The sequence below is a fragment of the Staurois parvus genome, unplaced genomic scaffold, assembly GCF_062004578.1.
Source record: "Staurois parvus isolate SC_StPar_1 unplaced genomic scaffold, SC_StPar_1.0 ptg000025l, whole genome shotgun sequence".
Classification (NCBI taxonomy): domain Eukaryota; kingdom Metazoa; phylum Chordata; class Amphibia; order Anura; family Ranidae; genus Staurois; species Staurois parvus.
Genome location: NW_028317821.1, coordinates 18,691,850 through 18,712,404, shown reverse-complemented (window position 1 = coordinate 18,712,404; position 20,555 = coordinate 18,691,850). Strand labels below are relative to the sequence as shown.

General features: G+C 40.8%; 1 protein-coding gene across 1 annotated transcript in view; it reads right to left on the bottom strand.

Annotated features, from left to right (window-relative positions):
• Positions 1 to 20,555, bottom strand: part of OTOGL (otogelin like) — a 204,650-nt gene that overhangs the window by 50,229 nt on the left and 133,866 nt on the right. The window contains exons 33-37 of the mRNA XM_089652693.1: positions 20,187 to 20,304; positions 19,617 to 19,696; positions 8,086 to 9,759; positions 7,439 to 7,992; positions 725 to 902 (exon numbers count right to left, since the gene is read on the bottom strand). Coding sequence (XP_089508819.1) covers positions 725 to 902; positions 7,439 to 7,992; positions 8,086 to 9,759; positions 19,617 to 19,696; positions 20,187 to 20,304 — 2,604 coding nt within the window. The remainder of the gene's footprint in view (positions 1 to 724; positions 903 to 7,438; positions 7,993 to 8,085; positions 9,760 to 19,616; positions 19,697 to 20,186; positions 20,305 to 20,555) is intronic.

The following is a 20,555-nucleotide window of genomic DNA, read 5'->3' as shown; positions in this document are numbered from 1 at the left end:
AATGTGTACTGAAAGAAAGATGTAGGCTGGAAATTTAAGCTGCCTGGCTTTATTTAGCTTCCATTCTTTAAGAATCACTGACTTAAACCATGTAGGTAAAGTCAGAACCATGGTCTGCGTGCTTGCCATTGATTAGTGACTCAGAAAATACCAAATTCAAGTAATTAATACGACAGACAAGAATTAACATTTTTTTAAAAAGATTGCTTAATAGCAAATATAAAAAATATAACTAGCTAAAGTCTTCTGACTGGAATACTTAAGAACATGGCTAATTAGATCAGGACGTATGGCTTTATCTTTATATATTGTATGCTCTCTATCCTCCCCCATCCTCTGGAACTCACTGCCCCAATCCATCAGACTGTCGCCTTCCCTATTCACATTCAGGCGCTCCCTCAAAACCCATCTCTTCAGGGAAGCCTACCCCACCCTCACCTAACGGCCATCCTCCCTCATTCCTCCCACCACTTCATCCCCCTCAGCCACTTCCTACTGTACCTTTACCCCCTCCCTCCTAGATTGTAAGCTCGTAAGAGTAGGGCCCTCTTACCCCTCGTACGTTGTTTGTTGTTGTTGTACTGTGCCATGTATTGTCCCCCCTATTGTACAGCGCTGAGCAAACCCTTTGGCGCTATATAAACTCGTAGTAATAATAATAATAATAATATTGTTCACAATATCCATGATTTAAAAAAAATGAAAACACTGGTAAAAAACTCACATGGACATTCCCATTCTGGGCAGCAGCTGTCAGTGTTCACTTGGACAGGCATTCCGCGGAAGCCACAGTCAGGTTTCTCCACATTTTTGTGACAATTGCTTGATACGTTGTACAGCATCCAACCCATATTAATGCAAACATATTGGCTACAGGGATCCAGTGGTTCAATATACCTTGGCTAAAAAGACAAGTCAGAACCAATACATAGTTTGTGTAAGGTAAGGTTATTACAATATGGCAGTTTAGAAACTGAAACTGACTTTCCTTTTCTACTCAAAACTAAAAAACATGTTCTTTTCTGAAAAATAATTCAAATGGCATTTCATAACACTCAATCTTCCATTCATTTCAGCTATGCCTGCTGCACAAATGGAGGCCAAAGGTGACCCTGATAGCCATGGTCTACATTTTAAAGTCATATATTTAATGTGAACTCTAAGAAGCACTACACATTTTATCAGGATCTCAGTGTTGTATGGTAGAATGCATATTTATTTAAATTTGAACTACAAGCACAGATACTGTAAATAGATCATTTAATATTGTTATGTATTCTGTAGAAAAATCAATAACATTTATTTAAAGCCAAAACATATTTTTACTTTTGGATATGGTAGGGATAGAATCCCTTTCAGATCTATATTGATGTTTTCACAGCTTACCCTCTTTACTTGAAAATGATGACAAACCCAAAATGTAATAGTTTAACCAGAACAGGAATGGAAGGGACAGCTGTTCTGGTGACAATCACCTAAAAGTGATTTCATCTTACTTTGGAGAGGTTTCCTGTCCTGTTGCATCTCTGTTGCTTTGCCCTGCCACTATGTAAAAAAAAGGTAAATGACAGATAAGGTCCTCAAGGATACAAACTGAGAAGCAGGAGAATACATATGAAGGATGAACATTGGGTTTATGTTTCTGGGTTTTGAAATTCCCAAACTGGTTTCTGGAGTCCATGAACTTTGAAGTGGTGCTTGAACATGGGCAAGTGGTGGAATCTGTCCTGTTCCTCGCCACCAAACCAGAAATTCATGCTGGAAACTGTTCAAGCTGTACAGAGCCTTGGAAGTGCAATTGGTGTGGCAGGAGGTTTACCTGCCAGAGTTTTCAAAGACAGCACTCCACTGTTTAAACTGAGCAAAAGTGCTGTGGACTGTGTAGTGGAGTGACTTCAAGAGCAGGGCATATAAAAAAAGGAGGTGCCCTTGACCTGTGTATACATACCACAAAGCCATCCTGATTGACACCCTGGTGGCCTGACCTTACTTTGATGTAAGTTTTTTCCTTTATTGTATCTGGTGTAAGTTTTTATTTAATAAACATACTACACTATCAGAGGCTTCTCTGGGTCTCATCTATGATATGGGAGCCCGCTTTTGAAGGTTCCGTCCATCTGGGAATGATGCATGATCACCCCCTCCCCCGCTGATGATCTTTCTGGTTGATGACTTACCTATATACCTGGATTGATGACATCTGGTGGCCAAACCTACAGATGACATCCTCCTAATATTACAAGTCCAGAGCACCAGGAGCGGGTCTTAATTGCTCCATGCGCTTTGATTGCGCTATCTGGTTAGTGCATTATTTGTACAAATCACGAGATCACAAGAGTCACGAATTTCTCTGAACATGAACTATTAGGACAATTGCACCTGTCACTTTATCGCACCATGCAATATGGACTGAATTTGTCATGCAGTTATGCTGCTCATGTTTCTGTTTGTTCATATTTAATTTCCTAAGCGCTGCATATTTATTTCTCATATAAAAAAAGGACGTTGATGAAAAAAAAAGGTAGCTGGAAGTCTTCAAGTGTGCAAGCCCTGCTGGTGACAACTCCAGAGGAACCAAACATTTTTGAATTTGAGAGGGACTGATGTAAATGGCACTTGGCAACAGTAACCCCAGCTAGAGGGGAAGGCAGGTGCACTCTCAGTGCTGTGAGAGATCCATTGGTTGTCCTGACTCAAAAGATGCATGCCATTTCTCCTGGCAACATGGGTGCAAGTAAACTGGTTTGCATTAGAGAAACAAGTGTGCCACAGCATGGAAAAGGTAGAAGAGTAGGAAACCTGGATAAGGCACAGATATATGTATGTTACCTGCAGTGCAATGAGTAGGGGCATCCTGTCACCAAGTGTCCCCTTTCTCGGACTGCATGCAGAATAACAAGACCAGGCAGAAATCCATGTCTTCACTTAGGAAGGCCACTCTGAATGCCCAGAAAGAGCAGGAAGCTGATTTGGAGTGAATAGAAGAACAAGAAAGGCACCACTAAGTGTAGTATTAGTGTATGGTTTATTCCGCAAAGGTAAGTAACACTCACAAGAGAGTAGAAAATGATTGCTTGTCATCAATCAGTAATACACAGGTTCAGTACAGCCCAAGAGTCCAGGGATAGAGTCCCACTTCCATGGATGGTGGGGAATGCAGTCCCAGCATGAGATCGCCGACCGGAAGTGAAGAAACCAGTGTGGAATGCATCTGCGGGCAGAAGTGGCATCACCGGACGAGCACTGGTGTTGTGCAGGCAGGCCTATATAGGCCTTCTATAGGCTTTCCACACTTGTTCCTTCACTTCTAGTCACCGTTCTCATGCTGGGACTGCGTTCCTTTCCATCTGTGGAAGCAGGGCTCTATCCCTGGACTCTTGGGCTGTACTGAACCTGTGCATTACTGATGACAAGCGAACTTGTGAGTGTTACTTACCTTTGCTGAATAAACCATACACTAATGCTATACTCAGTAGTGCCTCCCTTGTTCTCCTATTTGTCTTTCCATACAGAGTCTGCATACTCTGAGGAACAGCTGCCACATTGGATGAGGGTTTTCCCCCCCCACAAATATGGACTTATGAACTGCACCCTGGGCTTATGCCATCCATCTCAGTGTCCATTCTTTTATGTTCCATCACTTGTAGTTTCACTTGTTGCGCCTCTGCCCACCCTGTTTATGTAACTTGGAGTGAAGGTAAAGGGTGGACGCCAATAGCAACACCAGTGAAGCCAGTCCATGAAGACTTCCTAACCAGGATCATGGCAAGTGACTTTATCAAGGGAAGAATCAGCAGGTCTGGGGGAGTCAATGAGCTTCAATTGAGAAAGTGTGGTCTCCCAGGGCAGCAGGAGAAAGTATGTTGCTGAGAAGGAGGAGCATCAGGGAAGATGTGACTCAGCACACCTATACCAGTATATCTGAGCTTCTGTTTGGGGAGAGTTGCCAGGAGGGTAACACCTTGGTAAAAATGTCAATTGTCATCTCAGACAACAGTGGGGAAGTTTTTGTTGAGCCTGTTGAGGGTGCCAAGAGCCTAAAAGGCTGGTTGTAATTTCATCATCTATCAACATGGGTGAAGTGGCACTTGACAGACTAAGAGAGGAGGTGTCAGCATGAAGCTTATTGCACCAGTGTCATGTGGACAAAATCATGAGCTGAATATAGTAGGGGTGACCACTAGCAAGATGTGTTATCCCACATAGCAACGGTGGCTAAGGTAGCAGAGGTGTGCCTGGAGACCTCCAAAGAGCTCAGAGTGCTGGAGCTAGAGGTTTCAGAGCACACGTGTGCTATTTCTCTGGTGAGTGAGAGTGTTCCCCCAAAAATAGACATGAATGTACATGTGTTAAACAAGCCACAGGCTCAAGTTGATAATGGGTAATGCAGTCTGCCAGACCTGAAACTGAAGTCCCCTTAACAACTGAAACCTCTAGGGAATTAGAAAATGAATCTCTCCAGTCACATGAAGGTCTCTAAGAAGGTCTTTGCTATGGAGTCAGGGTGCATTTTTATGAAGGATTTGTTAAAGTAAAGGCTTAAACTCTTAAATGTTCAGCCACTACTTGCCTTGGTGTCTCCTCCTTGGTCAGACAAGCTGGTATTGCAGAGTACCACTAGTTGGAGCAAGGTATTGCAGGCTGTACTGGACAAAGATAGTCAGAATTGGAATTGTTTAATACAATGCTTATTAATGATCTGGAAAGTTGTCCAACAGTTCCCTGCCAGGTTGCTTCTGGATAATTTTGTATGAGGCAGGCACCCCAGAGACTTGTTAGATAAGTATAAGATGTCAAAGATATCAGAGGCCTCTTCACATAGCAGTAGAATGGATGGTATTTCTGTTATTGAACTCTGAGATGTCACTGATCAGCTTGTAGAAAAGGGCATCCATGCTGCAGCAATCAGACCCCATGAGCTGAAAGGGCCAAAAATGAACAAGGAAAAAGCAGAAACCCTGTCTGCAGCAGAGAAAAGGGATATTGATTAGCAATGGACTACACAGAGGTCTCATCTATTCACCATTTGGATAGAAACACAGTTTGGTTTGGTAAATGTCAAATGTTAGGGCAGCAATCTGCAGAGTGTTGGGCAACAGGCGAAGAAACGTTTTGCAAAGCTCCCATGGGTGATAATTGAATATTACTGTGAATGATAAACAGAAAAACACATTGATGATCTCTAATAATTTGGTTACTCAGGGTACCCACAAAGGTATTGTTAAACTGGAAAAACAGTTAATGATGGTTGAGGCTGATACAGGTAAGAGGGGTGGTTCCTTAACAGACTCAGGGTACGTAGGCCCCCTACAGCCTCAGGACAGTAATTTGGAGAGAGAAGTATGGAAACCAAGGAACCAAAAGCAAAGAGGCAGAAAAGTCAGTAGAGAGACCAGTGAGTCCCTGAGAAGATTTAGGAAGAAGCGCTTATGAAAGCATACCCGAACAAATAATTGGGAAGGTCTCATTAGAGCCCATGGCAGTGTCAGTGGTGTGTAGAAATAGTCACCAATGGAGGCAAGGGGTAGAGTGATGTCAGACAGAAATATGCCAAGATAGATGGTCAGTGGTACAAACACGTCAAAACCCAAAATATGGGTTTGTGTGTTCTGCTCCCAAGATCAAAGGATCAAAACAATGGAAGGGATATGTGTTGGGCCCTGCCACTATGTAAAAAGAGGTAAATGGCATCTAAGGATGCAGACTGAGAGGCTCCAGAATGGATATTATAAGAGGATAAAATTGGGTTTTTGGTTTTCTGTATGCTTTGTAATTCCTGAATTGTGTTCTGGAGTCCACGGGCTTCAAAGAGCTTTGGGAGGGAAGAAAATCTAAGTAGGCTTTTAACACTTAAACCCTTTTAATAACAAAAAATCATTTTAGGGCTGAAGATTAGTTAAAATCACAAAACATAATATATATTTTGAAAGCAGACACCCTGGAGAATAAAAGAGTGGTAGTTCCAATGTATATGTCACATGATATTTGCACAACGGTTTATCAAGTTTGAATTTTCAATAAAAGACACACTTCATTTTAGGGCACAGGCTAATCTGAGGCATGCCAAAATGGATGAAACCTGGCATCTCTAGGTACCGCACAGCCACTAGATGGCAAGTACAGCCACATATGCATGCATTTATGATCCACATATATGTGCAAAACATTTTTTATCACACATGTAGATAGTGTTAAGTCTATCTTGAAGCTGACCTACAAAAAATAATTTAGAAGCATGTGTGCTTACAGGACAGACATAGCACAACTAGGCTGTGAAAGACAGGGATCATACTAAAATTGTAAGTCCAGTTTAATGTTCAATACACAAAAATGGTAAATATGAACATGTTTTGAGTGTGCACCTGTTATTATAATGATAATTAACGAGTTTACCTTTGGCAGTACAACTATTGAGTGCAAAGAATTGAAAATAACAAACGAAAAAAAAAATACAACTATGGCATGCTGTTGTTAACTAGCATGCCAGCTTTTTAATGCTTGTAAATTGATACAAAGGGTTGCCCTTGCTGTAGACCTTTAATGTAGGCTAATGCTAGAATTGATTGCCATACTATTTTGCATATGCAATAGATAATTAAATAGCAATGATACAGTTTTGTTTGTCTATTGTATTATTCAATTGTATAATATATGTACGTAGGTGAATAAAGGCAAAGCTTAAAACAATTATCCTAGATGTGAAGGTGGATCAGTGTAGAACATGAACTGGTACAGAAATTATTTTTTTATTTTAGTGCTACTGAATAAAAGGCACTGGTAGTTGGGCAAATGGACAACTTGTATTTAAGTTTCTAAAACCAGAGTTGAAGACTCCGAGGATCTCTTAGCACTTCTATATGCCTGGACAATTAGACAAAATAGTGACAGACACTCAAAATGTATGTTTGCACCACTAAGATATAAGACCACCAGGGGCGGACTGACCATTTGGAAACTCGGGCACTGCCTGAGGGCCCGGGGTCAGCAGGGGGCCCCATGCGATGCCCCCGGTACCTTTTTTATAGGCTTTTTTGAGTTTGGGCAAGGACACAGGGGCCCCATGATCCCCTATTGCCCAGGGGCCCTATGAGTTGTCAGTCCGCCCCTGAAGACGACCCTTACTTTTGATTCCCTGCTGCTACAGCTTTTCAAAAACCAAGCAACACCAGTTATAGGAAAAATGGAGCCCTTCTCACTTCTTGCAATATTGTAGTGCTTGGTGACTTATTGGCCAGTCACCACACTCAATCACTGTCACTGCTAATAGCTCAGATCAAGTCAAAATGTACACAAAAATTATTGGGGGTTGCACTGCAGGTTTGCGTGTCAGGGAGATACATATTGACACCTTGAGGTGCTTACTTTCAAGTGAATCTGTTACTTTGTTTAGTTCATGCAAAATACAGGGTCATATTAAGAATTAAGATACATTACATACCATACATTCTGAAGAGCTGCTTGTTTGCAACATTGTTCCAAATGAGTAGTAGTCTGATGATGCTGTAACATTTGTTATTAACTCAGTAGCCGTAGCAGATATCAGTGGCTTGGAAGTAGAAGATGATATTGAATAAAACAATTCATATGTTACATTTTGGGGCATTGGAAATTTTGTTGGTTCCGTAAAGTTCAAGGATTCCAGAATTTCTGTTGGCTGAAGTGTGGAGATTTCACTTTTATTACTAATGGATGAGGTATGCATTTGTTTGGTAATAGTGCTGATGCTTTTCATTGTGTAAGAGTCTAACTTTTCTTTTTCAGTAGTCAGCAAGCTATGTGTAGTGTTGAAAGTTGGTTCTATGCTAGTTTTATTCAGAGTCACAGCTTCAGATGTTGTTTCACTCACAGCAGAAAATGTGGAAGATGCAGGAGTGGCTTCTGTAGTGGTTGGCATCATTGTAAATGGTATCTCCAAATGCTTAACAGTAGTAACAAGCACTGTAGACTTACTTGTAGTGGTGTCTGCTATTTCTGAAGGCACAGAAGAAGATGTATCTGTGGAACTGATACTTGTATTTGTTATTTTTGAAGGCACAGAAGATTTGGCTGTGGAACTGATACTTGTAATTGAATCTGTTATTTCTAATGGCACAGGAGAAATGTGTGTTGAAGTTTCAAAAGTTGGAGATGAATATGAAGTTGTAAGTAAACTCTCTTTGGACACTGAGGAATATGTTTTGGTTGAGTGTGTCGAAAAAGTATCCACCATAGTTTCTTGTTTTGTAGGTTTCAGAGCTGAACTTGTTGGAATAATATGATACGTAGAAAGGATACTTTCTGTAGATTTACTTCCAAATTCATGAGTTGTACCTTCTGTTGTAGATGTGCTAGTACCTAAATGTTCTCTGAGAGTTGTTAGTATTTTAAGAGGGGCTTCAGTACTCTTGGGAAATTTTTTAGTACTTAAAGTCACAGGTGGGGTCTGAATAAGCGTTGCATTGGTAGTTAGCAAGGATGTCTGCTTAGCTGTAGTCTTAATTAGGTCTTTTGTTTCATATGCTGTTGTCAATTTTGGTGCTAATGTGGTCTCCAAAGTGAGCAGTACAGTTGTAGTAGAAGAGGTACTTTGCAGAGGTGTAATTTTTGGAATTATTTTGGAGGTTTGCACAGATGTTAGTAGGTTTAGTGTAGATGATGTAGATGAACTAAAGGAAGGTTTAATCGTAGATACAACCACTGGCATTGTGGAAGACACAGAAGTTGGAGACAAAGTAGACATTACTTCTTTCATTTTGGTCTGAACTACAGTTTTGGTTGTTTGTTGCAGATCAACATGAGATGTTGAAGGTGCCATGGAAGTTGTAGTTAACAGGGTGGTCAGTGGAGGCAAATAAATAGATGAGGTGGTTAATGCAGTTCTTGAACTTTCAGTAAGGTTTATGTGTGTTTCTAGAGTAGACACAGTTCCATTTAGTAAGGTTGTATGTGGCAATATATGTGATGTGTGTGGAGGAATGCTGGTTACCTTTTTATCAGTACTGACCTGAGATGTTGTGTGCGAATACTGACTGCTTAATACTTTAGAGCTAGTTGTACTGAAGGAAAGAGGGGCATATAAAGATGAAGCTAAAATTGTAGTGGCCACAGATGGAGTCAACGATACAGGTGGTGTAACTGAAGATGTACTTGTTTCAATGGTAGATGTTACATTTAACAGAATTGGATATCTTGATACATCTGTGGCTGAGGACAAAGTAATCAGTTCCATCATGGAAGTATATGGAGTTGCAGTGACTGATTTTGTTGTCAACTGGTAAAGGCCCTGAGAAGATTGACCCAACATTCGTGTTGGGGTTTTTGTTGTGTCAACAGCTTCTTTTGGAGGTAGTGTTTTATATGTTACAAATGAAGTGGCAGCATGAGGTGATGTTAGAAGTGAACTTGAAGAAGAGGTGGTTGTTATTGAAGTTATTAAAGAGTCTATGCTTGTTCCCAGGCTCATGTTCTGTGTTGTCAAATGTTGTATTTCAGGACGAGAAGTACTTTGAGTCAATTTGTCATATTCGCTAGTAAGCAGGTCAGGAGATGATTCATACGCCGTAGAAGTGCGCAGACCTGATGAAGCTGTATGTGCTGCATAAGTTGTGTTTGTTGGACCAACAGTTGTAGCTGTTGTAGAATAGGGTGATGTATCTGAAAAATCTGTCTGATATGGTTCAGTCTCTGTCTGATATATTTCTTTTGTAGAAATGGTTGGTGTCAAACTTGTCTTTATTGGTTTTGAGGAAGTAGGTAAAACAGTTGTTTTCACTGGAACACCTAGGGATTACAAATATCAAATCTGTTACATCATATCAGTAAGACAGTGATATCAATTGCTTAGATTTTAGTTTACGCACTGTATTGTTTAGCTAACAGAGTATTTGCTGTTCCAGTTAAATTAAACTGCTCAGCATATATGAGTACACCCCAACAGATTTGTCAGAAAACCTTTATTTTTCTTTCAGAATCAACATTTTCTATGGCACATTATACAGCAAAATACTCCCACAAATGTGGGTCATTGATTGCAAACAAGATTTTTTAATTGCACACACAAAAAAGTATTTTTCCTAAGGAGACATTCTTGGCCACTGAATCACTGTTCTTCTTCAGAAATGCAACAGTGGCCTTAGATGTGTGTTTTGGATCATTGTCATGTTGGGACAGTCATTGTCATTCATTCAAGACAAAAATGAAAGTCTTAGAAGCAAAGCTAAATTTTAGAGAACAAAATTCTAATTAACATGAATTCAACTACAGGTGTCAGGCAGACAGTTGAGTATAAAAGGGCGGTAATTAACAAAGAGAACCCCTTCCCATTTCATGCTCTCAGCAATGGCACCACATGGAAAAGAAATGTCACAAGGCCTGAGAAAGAAAATATTTTCATTACAAAAGAAAGGTGAAGGCTACAAGAAGATCAGAAAAGCTTTACTTATCAATCAGAATACTGTAACAAAAGTGATACAGAAATTTAACAAAGATGGAAGTGCAACCATCTCACAGAGATGACCAAGCTGTCCATGGAAGTTAACACCTCAACAGGAGCGTCTTTTGAAGAGAAGGGTTGAAGAAAATCACCATCCAAGTTAATTGCAATTAGCTAAAGAAGTAGAAAGCCAAACTGGGGTCATTGGTTCCTTTGACACAATACGGTGTACACTGCAGAGGAAAAACATGCATGGGTGTAGTTCACGAAGGAAATCTCTCCTAAAGCATGCACGAAAAAAGCCCACCTAGAATTTGCCGGGGCTCATACTGAAAAAGAAGAGGACTACTGGGACTCTGTACTCTGGAGTGATGAGACCAAGATAAATGTTTTTGAAACGGATGGCTTCAAAACTGTATGGCATCGCAAAGGTTAAGAGTACAAATAAAAATGCATGGCGCCTTCAGTGAAACATGGTGGTGGGCAGTGTTCTTCTGTGGGCTGCATGAGTGTGGGGGAGTGGCATTTCATTAATAGTATCATGATTCCACAGATGTACTGCTCTATATTGAAAGAGAAGATGCTACCATCACTCCGTGCCCTTGGTTGTCCTGCACTTTCCCAACATGTCAATGATCCAAAACATACATCTAAGGCCACTGTTGCAGTGTAGTAGTTTTTATGGTAGGGTATATTCATTTTTGCATCAACTAATTTGAGTAAAACTGAAGATTTTGTAATCTAAGCTATTTATTTAACCTACTTTCATGTAATGAGCTAAACATATGTTATATAAAACTTGTTCTTGTGATCATTGAGATATTGATTAAAATCTCACTTTTCAAAAGGGGTGTACTCATTTATGCTGAGCACTATAGGTGTGTTTTGTGTGTGTGTGTATATATATATATGTATATATATACACAAAACACACCTACACAACAGTTAGCATTTTTATCAATTTTAATCAAGCTATTAATTGTGAGTAGCTACAATATTTGCTAACCCCTGTTGTGTTTTATTTTATACCCATTTTTGGCAAACAGTGAAATAGACAACCTGTTCCTTTCTGGCAGACAAGGACTGGGTACATCTTAACACAATTTGCAGCTCTGCACCCTCATCCCAAATAAGGGTGGGAGGGTCATGGATCAGTGGTGAGGGAATATGTTGTAGTCTATACCTATACAATAATGTTATTATTCTGGTAAGCTACACTGTACTGTAAATCATTGGTTAAAATGCAGCAATGTGTCATATTTTACCATGTCAAAAGCTACCAAAACTATCACTGTCTTTTACAAACAAGGGAAAAGTGATAACTCTTTCCAACTTCGGTTGGCCAAAAGTTACTTGTTGGTTTAAACTTTGGGCATTTACTCTTTAAATGTTTTGTTCAGTGGTTTGTTTTTGTGTTCTTCTTAACTCTTTATCTATTCTGCATTCTTAGTTTTCTCTCCACTTGGCTAACCCCCCACACAACTGCCCCTGGACAGGTTGTATGCCAGAGAAGGGAATCAATTCAGAGGCTCTGTCTTAAGTGCAGATACTGGCCTTACCATGACGACTCCACCCGCATCCCAGTACACAATTATTACACATAACGTACAGGACTTTAACTCCCCTCTCAAATGAACTAAAGCTTTCCATTATTACCATAAAATAGGGGGAGATATACTTCTCCTCCAAGAAACACATTTTTCCAGATCCTCGGCTGCAGAATATCTCCACGCCAAATACCTAATACCTCGCCAATAGTTCATATGTGAGGAGTGGCGATTTGCCTAGAAGGTCCCATTTACCAATTGAGAGGTCATAAAAGATAAAGAGAGCAGGTATATCATGGCGGTGGGGAGAATAAATTATCTTGCTGTTACGCTTATACCTTATTACACCCCCAATACTGGCTAAGCAGCCTTCTTCCGAACCATGTTTGATATACTGATGCCTCGCACAGTGATCAAGTGATGAGACAGTAACACTTTACTTGACCAAATTCTTCACAAATCAAACCCCCACAGGGCATTCTATAAACCCATTCAGAAGCAGGGCTGCTCCCTTGTGAAGTTAGTGTACTTTTATGACTTAATAATTGTTTGGAGAGACCATAACCCAACAACGATGGATTACACTTTCTTCTCCCATGTCCACAACACATTCTCAAGAATAGACCATATTGACACTCTTTCTTTGTTACCATTTGTGACTGGGGCAAAGGTTCGTGTGACCCCCTGGTCCGACCACTCCCTGGTAGAGATGTATGTCCCTGATCTCTGGTCTAAACCTCAACCCCCAGCATGATGGCTTAATGTCTCTGTGCTTAATGACCTGGTGACATTCAGAGAATTAGAAAAGGAAATTAGACTTTATTTCCGCGATAATGTATCCCTGGACATTTGCCCCACAGTAACCTGAACAGCCCACAAGGCGACTATTAGAGGCAAGCTGGCCTGCAGGGCTAAGAAAGTCAGAGAATCCACCATTACACAGCAGGAGAGAGAACTGCAGAATTTATTGAAAACACAAAAGCAGAATCCTCAGAAATCAAATTGATTCGGCTCATCTGGCACTTAACCTCAGCCTCACGATGAGTGCTGGAAAATACATTTGTTGGTCCAGGCATAAGTACTATAGGATGGGTGATAAGCCCAACACTTTATTTGCCGAAAAACTTGTTCCCAGACCATTTAACCCAGACCTGCTGAAACTTCGAACTCACAACGGGGTCCCTACCCAAAACCTGCAATTAATAATTTGGGAATTCTTTAATTTCTATACAAAACTATATTCACCTCCAGACCCACTCCCCACACACTTGTCGGAGCGACCTCCAACTACTTCGCTTGACGCGGGCTGATATGGATACAATGGAGGCTGAATTCACAGGTAATGAGGTCACTGCAGTGATTAAACCTTCTAAAGTGCCAGGGCCTGACAGCTTCTCAGGCCACAATTACAAAAAATATATTTGGACCATAACGTCTAATTTATGCTTATTCTACAATGCGTTTTGGGAAAATGATGCGACTATTTATTTTCTTCCCAAGCCAGGTAAAGATCATGGGGACTGAGCCAACTACCACCCATTTCACTTTTATATGTTGACCATAAAATCATGAAGAAAATAATGGTCAGATTAAACAATTTCCTAAGCAAATAGCAAATGTATACACCCCAACCAGGTTGGCTTCATCCCTCTACGACAGGCCTTGGGCCAAAAGCGGTGCCTAATTAACATCATCTTGGTGATACATTCAGACTGGGACAAACAGGGCCAAAGATGAGGCATGTTCTTATCCTTATCTCTAGACATAAAGCCTTTGACTCCCTTTCCTTGGAATATCTTCCTCACTCTTTGCAAATATTGCTTTGGGTCGCATTTTTTGACCCTGTTGCAGATGCTTTGCCATAGACCCACAAACAATCTTCTTGTGAAGGGATATGGCTCTCCACGAATATATACTTGACGAGGCACTCGACAGGGATGCCCTTTGTCTCCTATATTATTAATTAATTTAGCACTTGAGCCTCTGGCAATCAAACTCAGGAGCAACTCTGACATCCAGGGGATACCCTGCGGTGTCCACAAATACTGTATGCATTGTTTGCGGACAATAACTTGCTGATTCTCTCCTACCCAATCACATCTATCCCTAACCTTTATGCAGGCCTGCAGCTCCTCTCCTCCATATCGGGCCTAAAGGTAAACCATAACAAGTCACAAGCTATGAATATTTCATTAGAACATTCCAAGGTCCAGGCCCTTAAAAACTCTTTTCCATTTAAATGGCAATTCAATGCCCTCCCATATTTAGGCATTAACCTGACCCCTACTCTACAAACCCTATACCAAAAGAACTACCCACCACTTTATAAAAAATGTACTGAAGATTTGACCAGGTGGACTCAGAACCCTCTCCTGGTTTGCTAGGCTGCACTCGCTCTTGCCACATTTCCGTTACCTCTCTCAAACCCTACCAGTGTCCATAAACCTACTAGATCTTAAGACATCAACAAAAATTGATGACATATATCTGGGATGACAAAAGATATAGGGTGAATATAATTACGCTATATGCTCCCAGATTGAGGGGATAAATATTATCAGGTGGACCAACTAGCTCCGCTACTTAGTTTCCATACCCAGCAGAGCCGCCCTACATGGATGCACATAGAATCATCTATCACACCCATGAGACCAGTCAGTCACCTATTGTGGATGCAGGCCAGGAACAGGCCCACAATACTTTGCCCCACACTATCCTTCTCCATGTGCTTATGAAACAGATTAGCCACAAAACACAAATTCAGATCTGCCCATACTCCTCTGGCTCCATTGCTGGAGAATCTGGAATTCATCCCTGGTCTAACACCCCAGAATTTCCAGTGGTGGACCAACAAGAGTCTCCTGCGCATAGCGAAGGGTCAAGGGGTTTTGTCATTGCAACTCCTATGAGAAAAATACGACTTACCTCAATCAGAACAATACTGCTATGCTCAGACTGCACACTTCATATGATCCTTGAGGAGAAAGTCAGACCTCTCCACTACAATGCCTATGGAATATATATGTAGGGGCATTGACAAACACTTGGTCATATCTCCAAAATCTATGTCATGTTGTCCTCTAATGAGACTAAGTTTTCCTATATGGAAAGATGGGAGAGGGACACGGGGGACCCCTGGACCTGGCAGAATGGCATAAGCAGGCACAGTATCCATCCACATCGATAATCAATAATTGAAGCTAACTACAAAGTGTTTTATGGCGGTATTTGGTCCCAGATAGGGTGGTCTGGTAGCTTCCTTCCTTTGTTTCAGGGGTTGTGGTCAGGAGGGCATGGTTTATCATGTTTGGTGAACATGCCTGAAAGTTAGAAGATTCTAGATCGTTACCTATAACTTCCTTTATTTGCTCCCCAGTGTAAACCTGACCAAGTCTCCACACCAAGCGTTTTTAGGCAGCACAGTGGAAGGAGCTCCGAGGGCCACACACACACAGCAAGAATCTGCATAGCGAGATCATGGAAATCCCCTACAATACCTTTTGACCTCCTGAAGGCCAAAATGTCCTGGATCATGATCAATGACTGCCTTACTGCAAATCTACAGGACAAGATGCCTTTATTTGAAAAGTCCTGGATAAAATATTTGATGGGTACAGCCACCTAAATATGTCCTGTAACCTAGAGGGGCAGTTGGGGGGCTAACCACTGCTAATTTCTTTTTCCTTTGTTTTTCTTATCTTTACTCCATCCCTTTCTTTTCTACTCAGCTTCTATGATTTACCTGGAGGAGATCTGATTAAACGAAGGCCACCCTGGGTTGGAAGAAACAGAGTACATAGGTGAACTCAGTTATCTGACATGCTGATCTTATGGCATTTTATGGCCCCACTAGGGTATACCCTGCACCGGGATGGTTCTTCAAAGAATTGTATAATACAAAACTCAGAGAATATTGTACGGTTAACAGCCCTTCTGTTTTGAAGCACCTAAATGATTATATGTACAATTGACACTGCCTTCTAACTTAGTGTCTTGTTTATTATATTTTATTGTATTATATATTTAAAAAATTTGGAAACAGAAATTAAAGGTTAGACAGGTACAAAACTGGCAGTGTGACAGGCATAGAACTACTAGGTGTGACAGCTTTTTTATTCTCAAAAACATATTTGTTTTCACAAGAACATCCAATACATTGTAAGCAGCCTCTGTCCTCCAACACCAAGAATGATCTGGACCCTGCTCAACAGCAACCACACTTTTACACCTACAATAATAACTCTCCTATGCTTCTATTTTATAGTACAAAGTTCCATCATTCACTGATAAAGGAAATAAATACTGTATAAAGTAACCACCCATCATCTTCAATGTTAGATTTTTTAGTTTTCATCTTTCACTTGTTCATGTTAAAGTTTGCGGAATCGTCAGTAGCAAACAGGGTCATTAACTTCCAGATAATATGTTACCACTACTTTGCTCAATAAAGGCATTATACAGCCTCTTCTACATATGCAAGAACATACATAAGACCAAGACAACACAACAGAACAACGTCTCAGTATGCATTAAAGCAGAATCTCTTTCTTCAAACTGAGCCATTACGTGACACAATTGATTCCATGTATCACAGGAGTGCAGTTCTTTCTGTATTCCTTTTACCCATTTTCAGCCGAGAGTGGGCTAAAGCCAGCTGTGCACTGATGTCATTCAGCCGGTCCAAGCTTGGGAAAGACCTGGATCGGCAACTGGCTCAACCTCTCAGCATGCTGCTGAGAACTTGAGCTAGTTCCTCCGGCTCCCTCCACAACCCGGCGCGCAGTGAGCACTGGAGAGGCAGAGCAGAGAGCTAGTATAAGTTGGCAAGATGGCTGTTTAGGACAAATAGCTTCATTTTAATTTTAATCTGAGCTTATTTCTTTTTGTTACGTGTACATTGGCATATTGCAAAAATAATTTTGATGACTACCTTAAACTAATGATTAGTGTTTGGAGAACCTGTGTCAAAGCAAGTTCCTGGAAACCAGCATCTGGATGCTATATTTGAATGGCACCCCAAGCCACAAGAAATAAACATTCTTTTATGATGACTTCTTCATGAACCATAATCACAAGACAATTAACTCAATATGTACTGTAATAATATTAAATCAACTTACATTACATATGTCAATCTGAAGCGCCAAAAATTAAAACAGGTCAACTGAATCAAGTTCCTTGAGTCTGTCTGATCTCTATGTAGCTACATATTATCTCTTGAATTGGGTATCATTAATCAACCAGGATCAGGTGTTTAAACCTGAGCTTAAAAATCCCATGACACAGTGACTGACAGTCACCACTAGTGATGGCCTTGATGTTCGAGTCGAATGTAAGTTCAACTCGAATATCAGCCGTTCGTGTGTTCCCCGAATGGTAAGGGCATTCGGTGGGATGTTCACTCGTCTTGCCCCACAATGCACTGCACTCTCATAGTGCATTGTGGTTGGCCAAACCAATGCACCTGACCACAGGTCAAGTGCAATGCTTTGGACAATCACAGCACAATGGGGCAGAGCTAGCAGTGATGGCACAGCTAGCTCCGCCCAGTTGTTTACATCTGACCAAACTGTCAGACCTGTTAGATTGTGGCGAGTGCTCGATGGTTGCAGACAGGTCAGCAGGTCCTGTGTTTTTCTTTCATTTTGGCAAGTCGGTGTAGTTGAGACAACACTGGACACCATGATTGACGATGGATTACAATGAGAGAACCATTTTTTATTTATTTATTTTTTTAAGGACTTGTCAAAAACTGTTGTTTTGTTTTTTTGTTCAATAAAAGATTTTTTTTCAAAATTCTGGCGTGTTTATTTTTTCACAATGTAACCCTTTAGTGAATGGGTAGGGGTACAAGTACCCCTTACTCATTCATGGGGGGGCAGCATCAGAGTCCCCCCTTGTTTAAAGTGGTACCCTGATGCTAATGAGCTCCCCTACCCGCAGACCCCCACAACCACCGGGCAAGGGTTGTGGGGAAGAGACATGACACTATCCCCATGCTGAGGGCACATGGCCTGGTAAGCCACAGAGAGGGGGGGCACTCATTCACCCCTCCCCCCCTTTCCTGGCCTCCCAGGCCTGTGCTCAGATCAAGAATCTGGCAGGAATTTAGGGGGGACCCTACGCTTTTTTCCTGCATTCTTGGGGGTGGGGTTCCCTTTAAAAGTCATACCAGGCCTAAAGGGCCTGGCATGGCTTCTAGGGGGAACCCCACGCACTTTAAAAAAAAAAATTACTGTGGGTTCCCTCTTAACCTTCCTAACAGACCTAAAGGGTTGCTGATTTCTTTTTACAATAATTACATTTTTTTATATTGTACAGATGTGCAACTCTGCAGGTAGTTTAAGGGGACCCCCAGGCAAGATATTCAAAGGAATTTTAAATTTTTTCTTTTTTTTTGTACTTTTTATTCACTGATTCATGTCCCTCAGGGCAGTACCCGAGTCCCCATTCCCCATACCCCTTTTATGGCCAATAACTTGCATATAAGCCTTCAAAATGGGATCTTTTGAATTACAAGATCGAGTCTCACAGACTTGCATTAAGTTCAAAGTTCGGTTGAACACTCATTAGGTTAGAATGTTTGACCACGAACCGAACAGAGGGGCGTTCGGCCCATCACTAGTCATCACTCTGCTCAGAGCGGAGGGGGAGAACTGAGAGATCAGCAGTGCTTGATCGCTCAGGTCTCAGGGTAGAGCCAATGAGGAACAGGTGCAGCTGGGATTGGTGTTGCAGCCATCAAGGTGATTATGATTTTTTATTTTGCTGTATTCCCTCACTTCTCTTTTAACCTCTTCTGCGCTGCCCTATAGCAGAAATACTGCCACAGGGCGGCATGGGTGCGCAAAATCACGTATGTATACGTGATTTTGCATTTTCGGGCCTTTCACGGCCTCGGCTGTCAATCACTGGGTCCCAGCCGGTAATTCCCTGCTGGCACCCGGTGATCGCCGAGTGTTATTAACAGGGGATAGACCTATGTATAAACAACACAGATCTCTCCCTTGTCAGCTGCTGCATACTGTCAGCTCCTGCACACTGCTTTGTATGGCTCTGCATAGCAGAGCCATACAAAGCAGTTTTCTTACAGTTTTACAGTTTTCTTACAGTTTTCTTACAGTGAAACACACACACAGCCCACATAGCAAAACAGAACACAGCACACAGTTAACCCTTTGATCGTCCCAGATGGTATCCCCTTCCTGCCCAGTGCCATTAGTATAGTGTCAGTGCTTATTAGCACTGATCACTGTATTGGTGTCACTGGGAATGTCAATGACATCAAGTCAGTTCCCCCCAGTGTCAGAATGCCTGCCGAAGTCCTGCAGTCCCACTATAAGTCACTGATTGCCACCATTACTAGAAAAAATAAATAAAAATTTTCAGTATATATACTGCCATTTGTAAACGCTATAACTTTCATGTAAAGCAATTAATGTACACATATTGGGATTTTTTTTTAGCAAAGACATGTAGCAGAATACCTATTTTACAGGTATGAGCAGGTATCTTTTTGGCACTATATAACTGTAGCAGTTTGTAGAATGAATACTTGTAAAAGTCACCTTAAAACGCAGTACTAACATCTAGTGATAGTAAATGTTATCTAAAATTATTATGCATTGTCAATAGAAGTAACAAATAGTCATACTTACAGTCTTCTGGATAGACACATTTGAGTGTAATCTCATCAAGAATCATATGGTTTGGGCAGTATGGAATACATCCTTCCACCCTTTAAAAAAGCAACAAAAATATATTTTCTGAATTATAGAAACTTTCTTAGGCATATTTGATTTAATAGCCACACAATGAACATTCAAAATTAATAACACAAATAAAAGAATCAATTATTATGTTTACTTAAAAAAAAGAAAAGTTTACATGACTGTTGTGGAAATTGGTAACAGTGTTACTTCAGCCAAAACTTGATTTTAATAGAACTGGGAAGGGATAGAACCACTGATATATATTTATTGCTGCCATAACTTTATTAAGCAGATTTCCTTTCCCAGAGACAATGGATACAGAGATAGGAAGTGAAGGAAAATCTCCATTATGAGGATACTATCCATTTTCTGGCATACTAAAATATAATGGGCAAGACACAGAAAAGTGCATAATGGGTCAAAAAAGGGTTTAGAACTAAAAATAAACAGAATTGCTGATAGATGGTAATGGTCTCTGCAGGAAATTATGCTACAAAAGGGAATACGTTAACTTACGGTGGAAGAAAAGAACATAAAACAGCTTCAGGATCACTGCAGGTTTTAACACAAGGACTGGCGCATGGTTCATACCTCCACTCACACATTCGCCTGTAAGGAACTGCTGCAGCAATCTCTGAAAAACATAAGACATATTCTAAGAATCGGACATCAACAAATGGGAATTTTACAGGACAGTGAAATCAGCAGTAAGATATTTTAACAGTCTAAAATATGGTGTCCAGATTTCTAAAACTCAATATATGGAAGGAAGAGAGACACTCTCCAGAAAGCCATGACAAAGATTTGCTTATTTATTTTGCGCACTGACAGATCCATGTGCTCCTCCAATGCATTTCACTCAATGAAGAGCTTAATTGTAGAGTA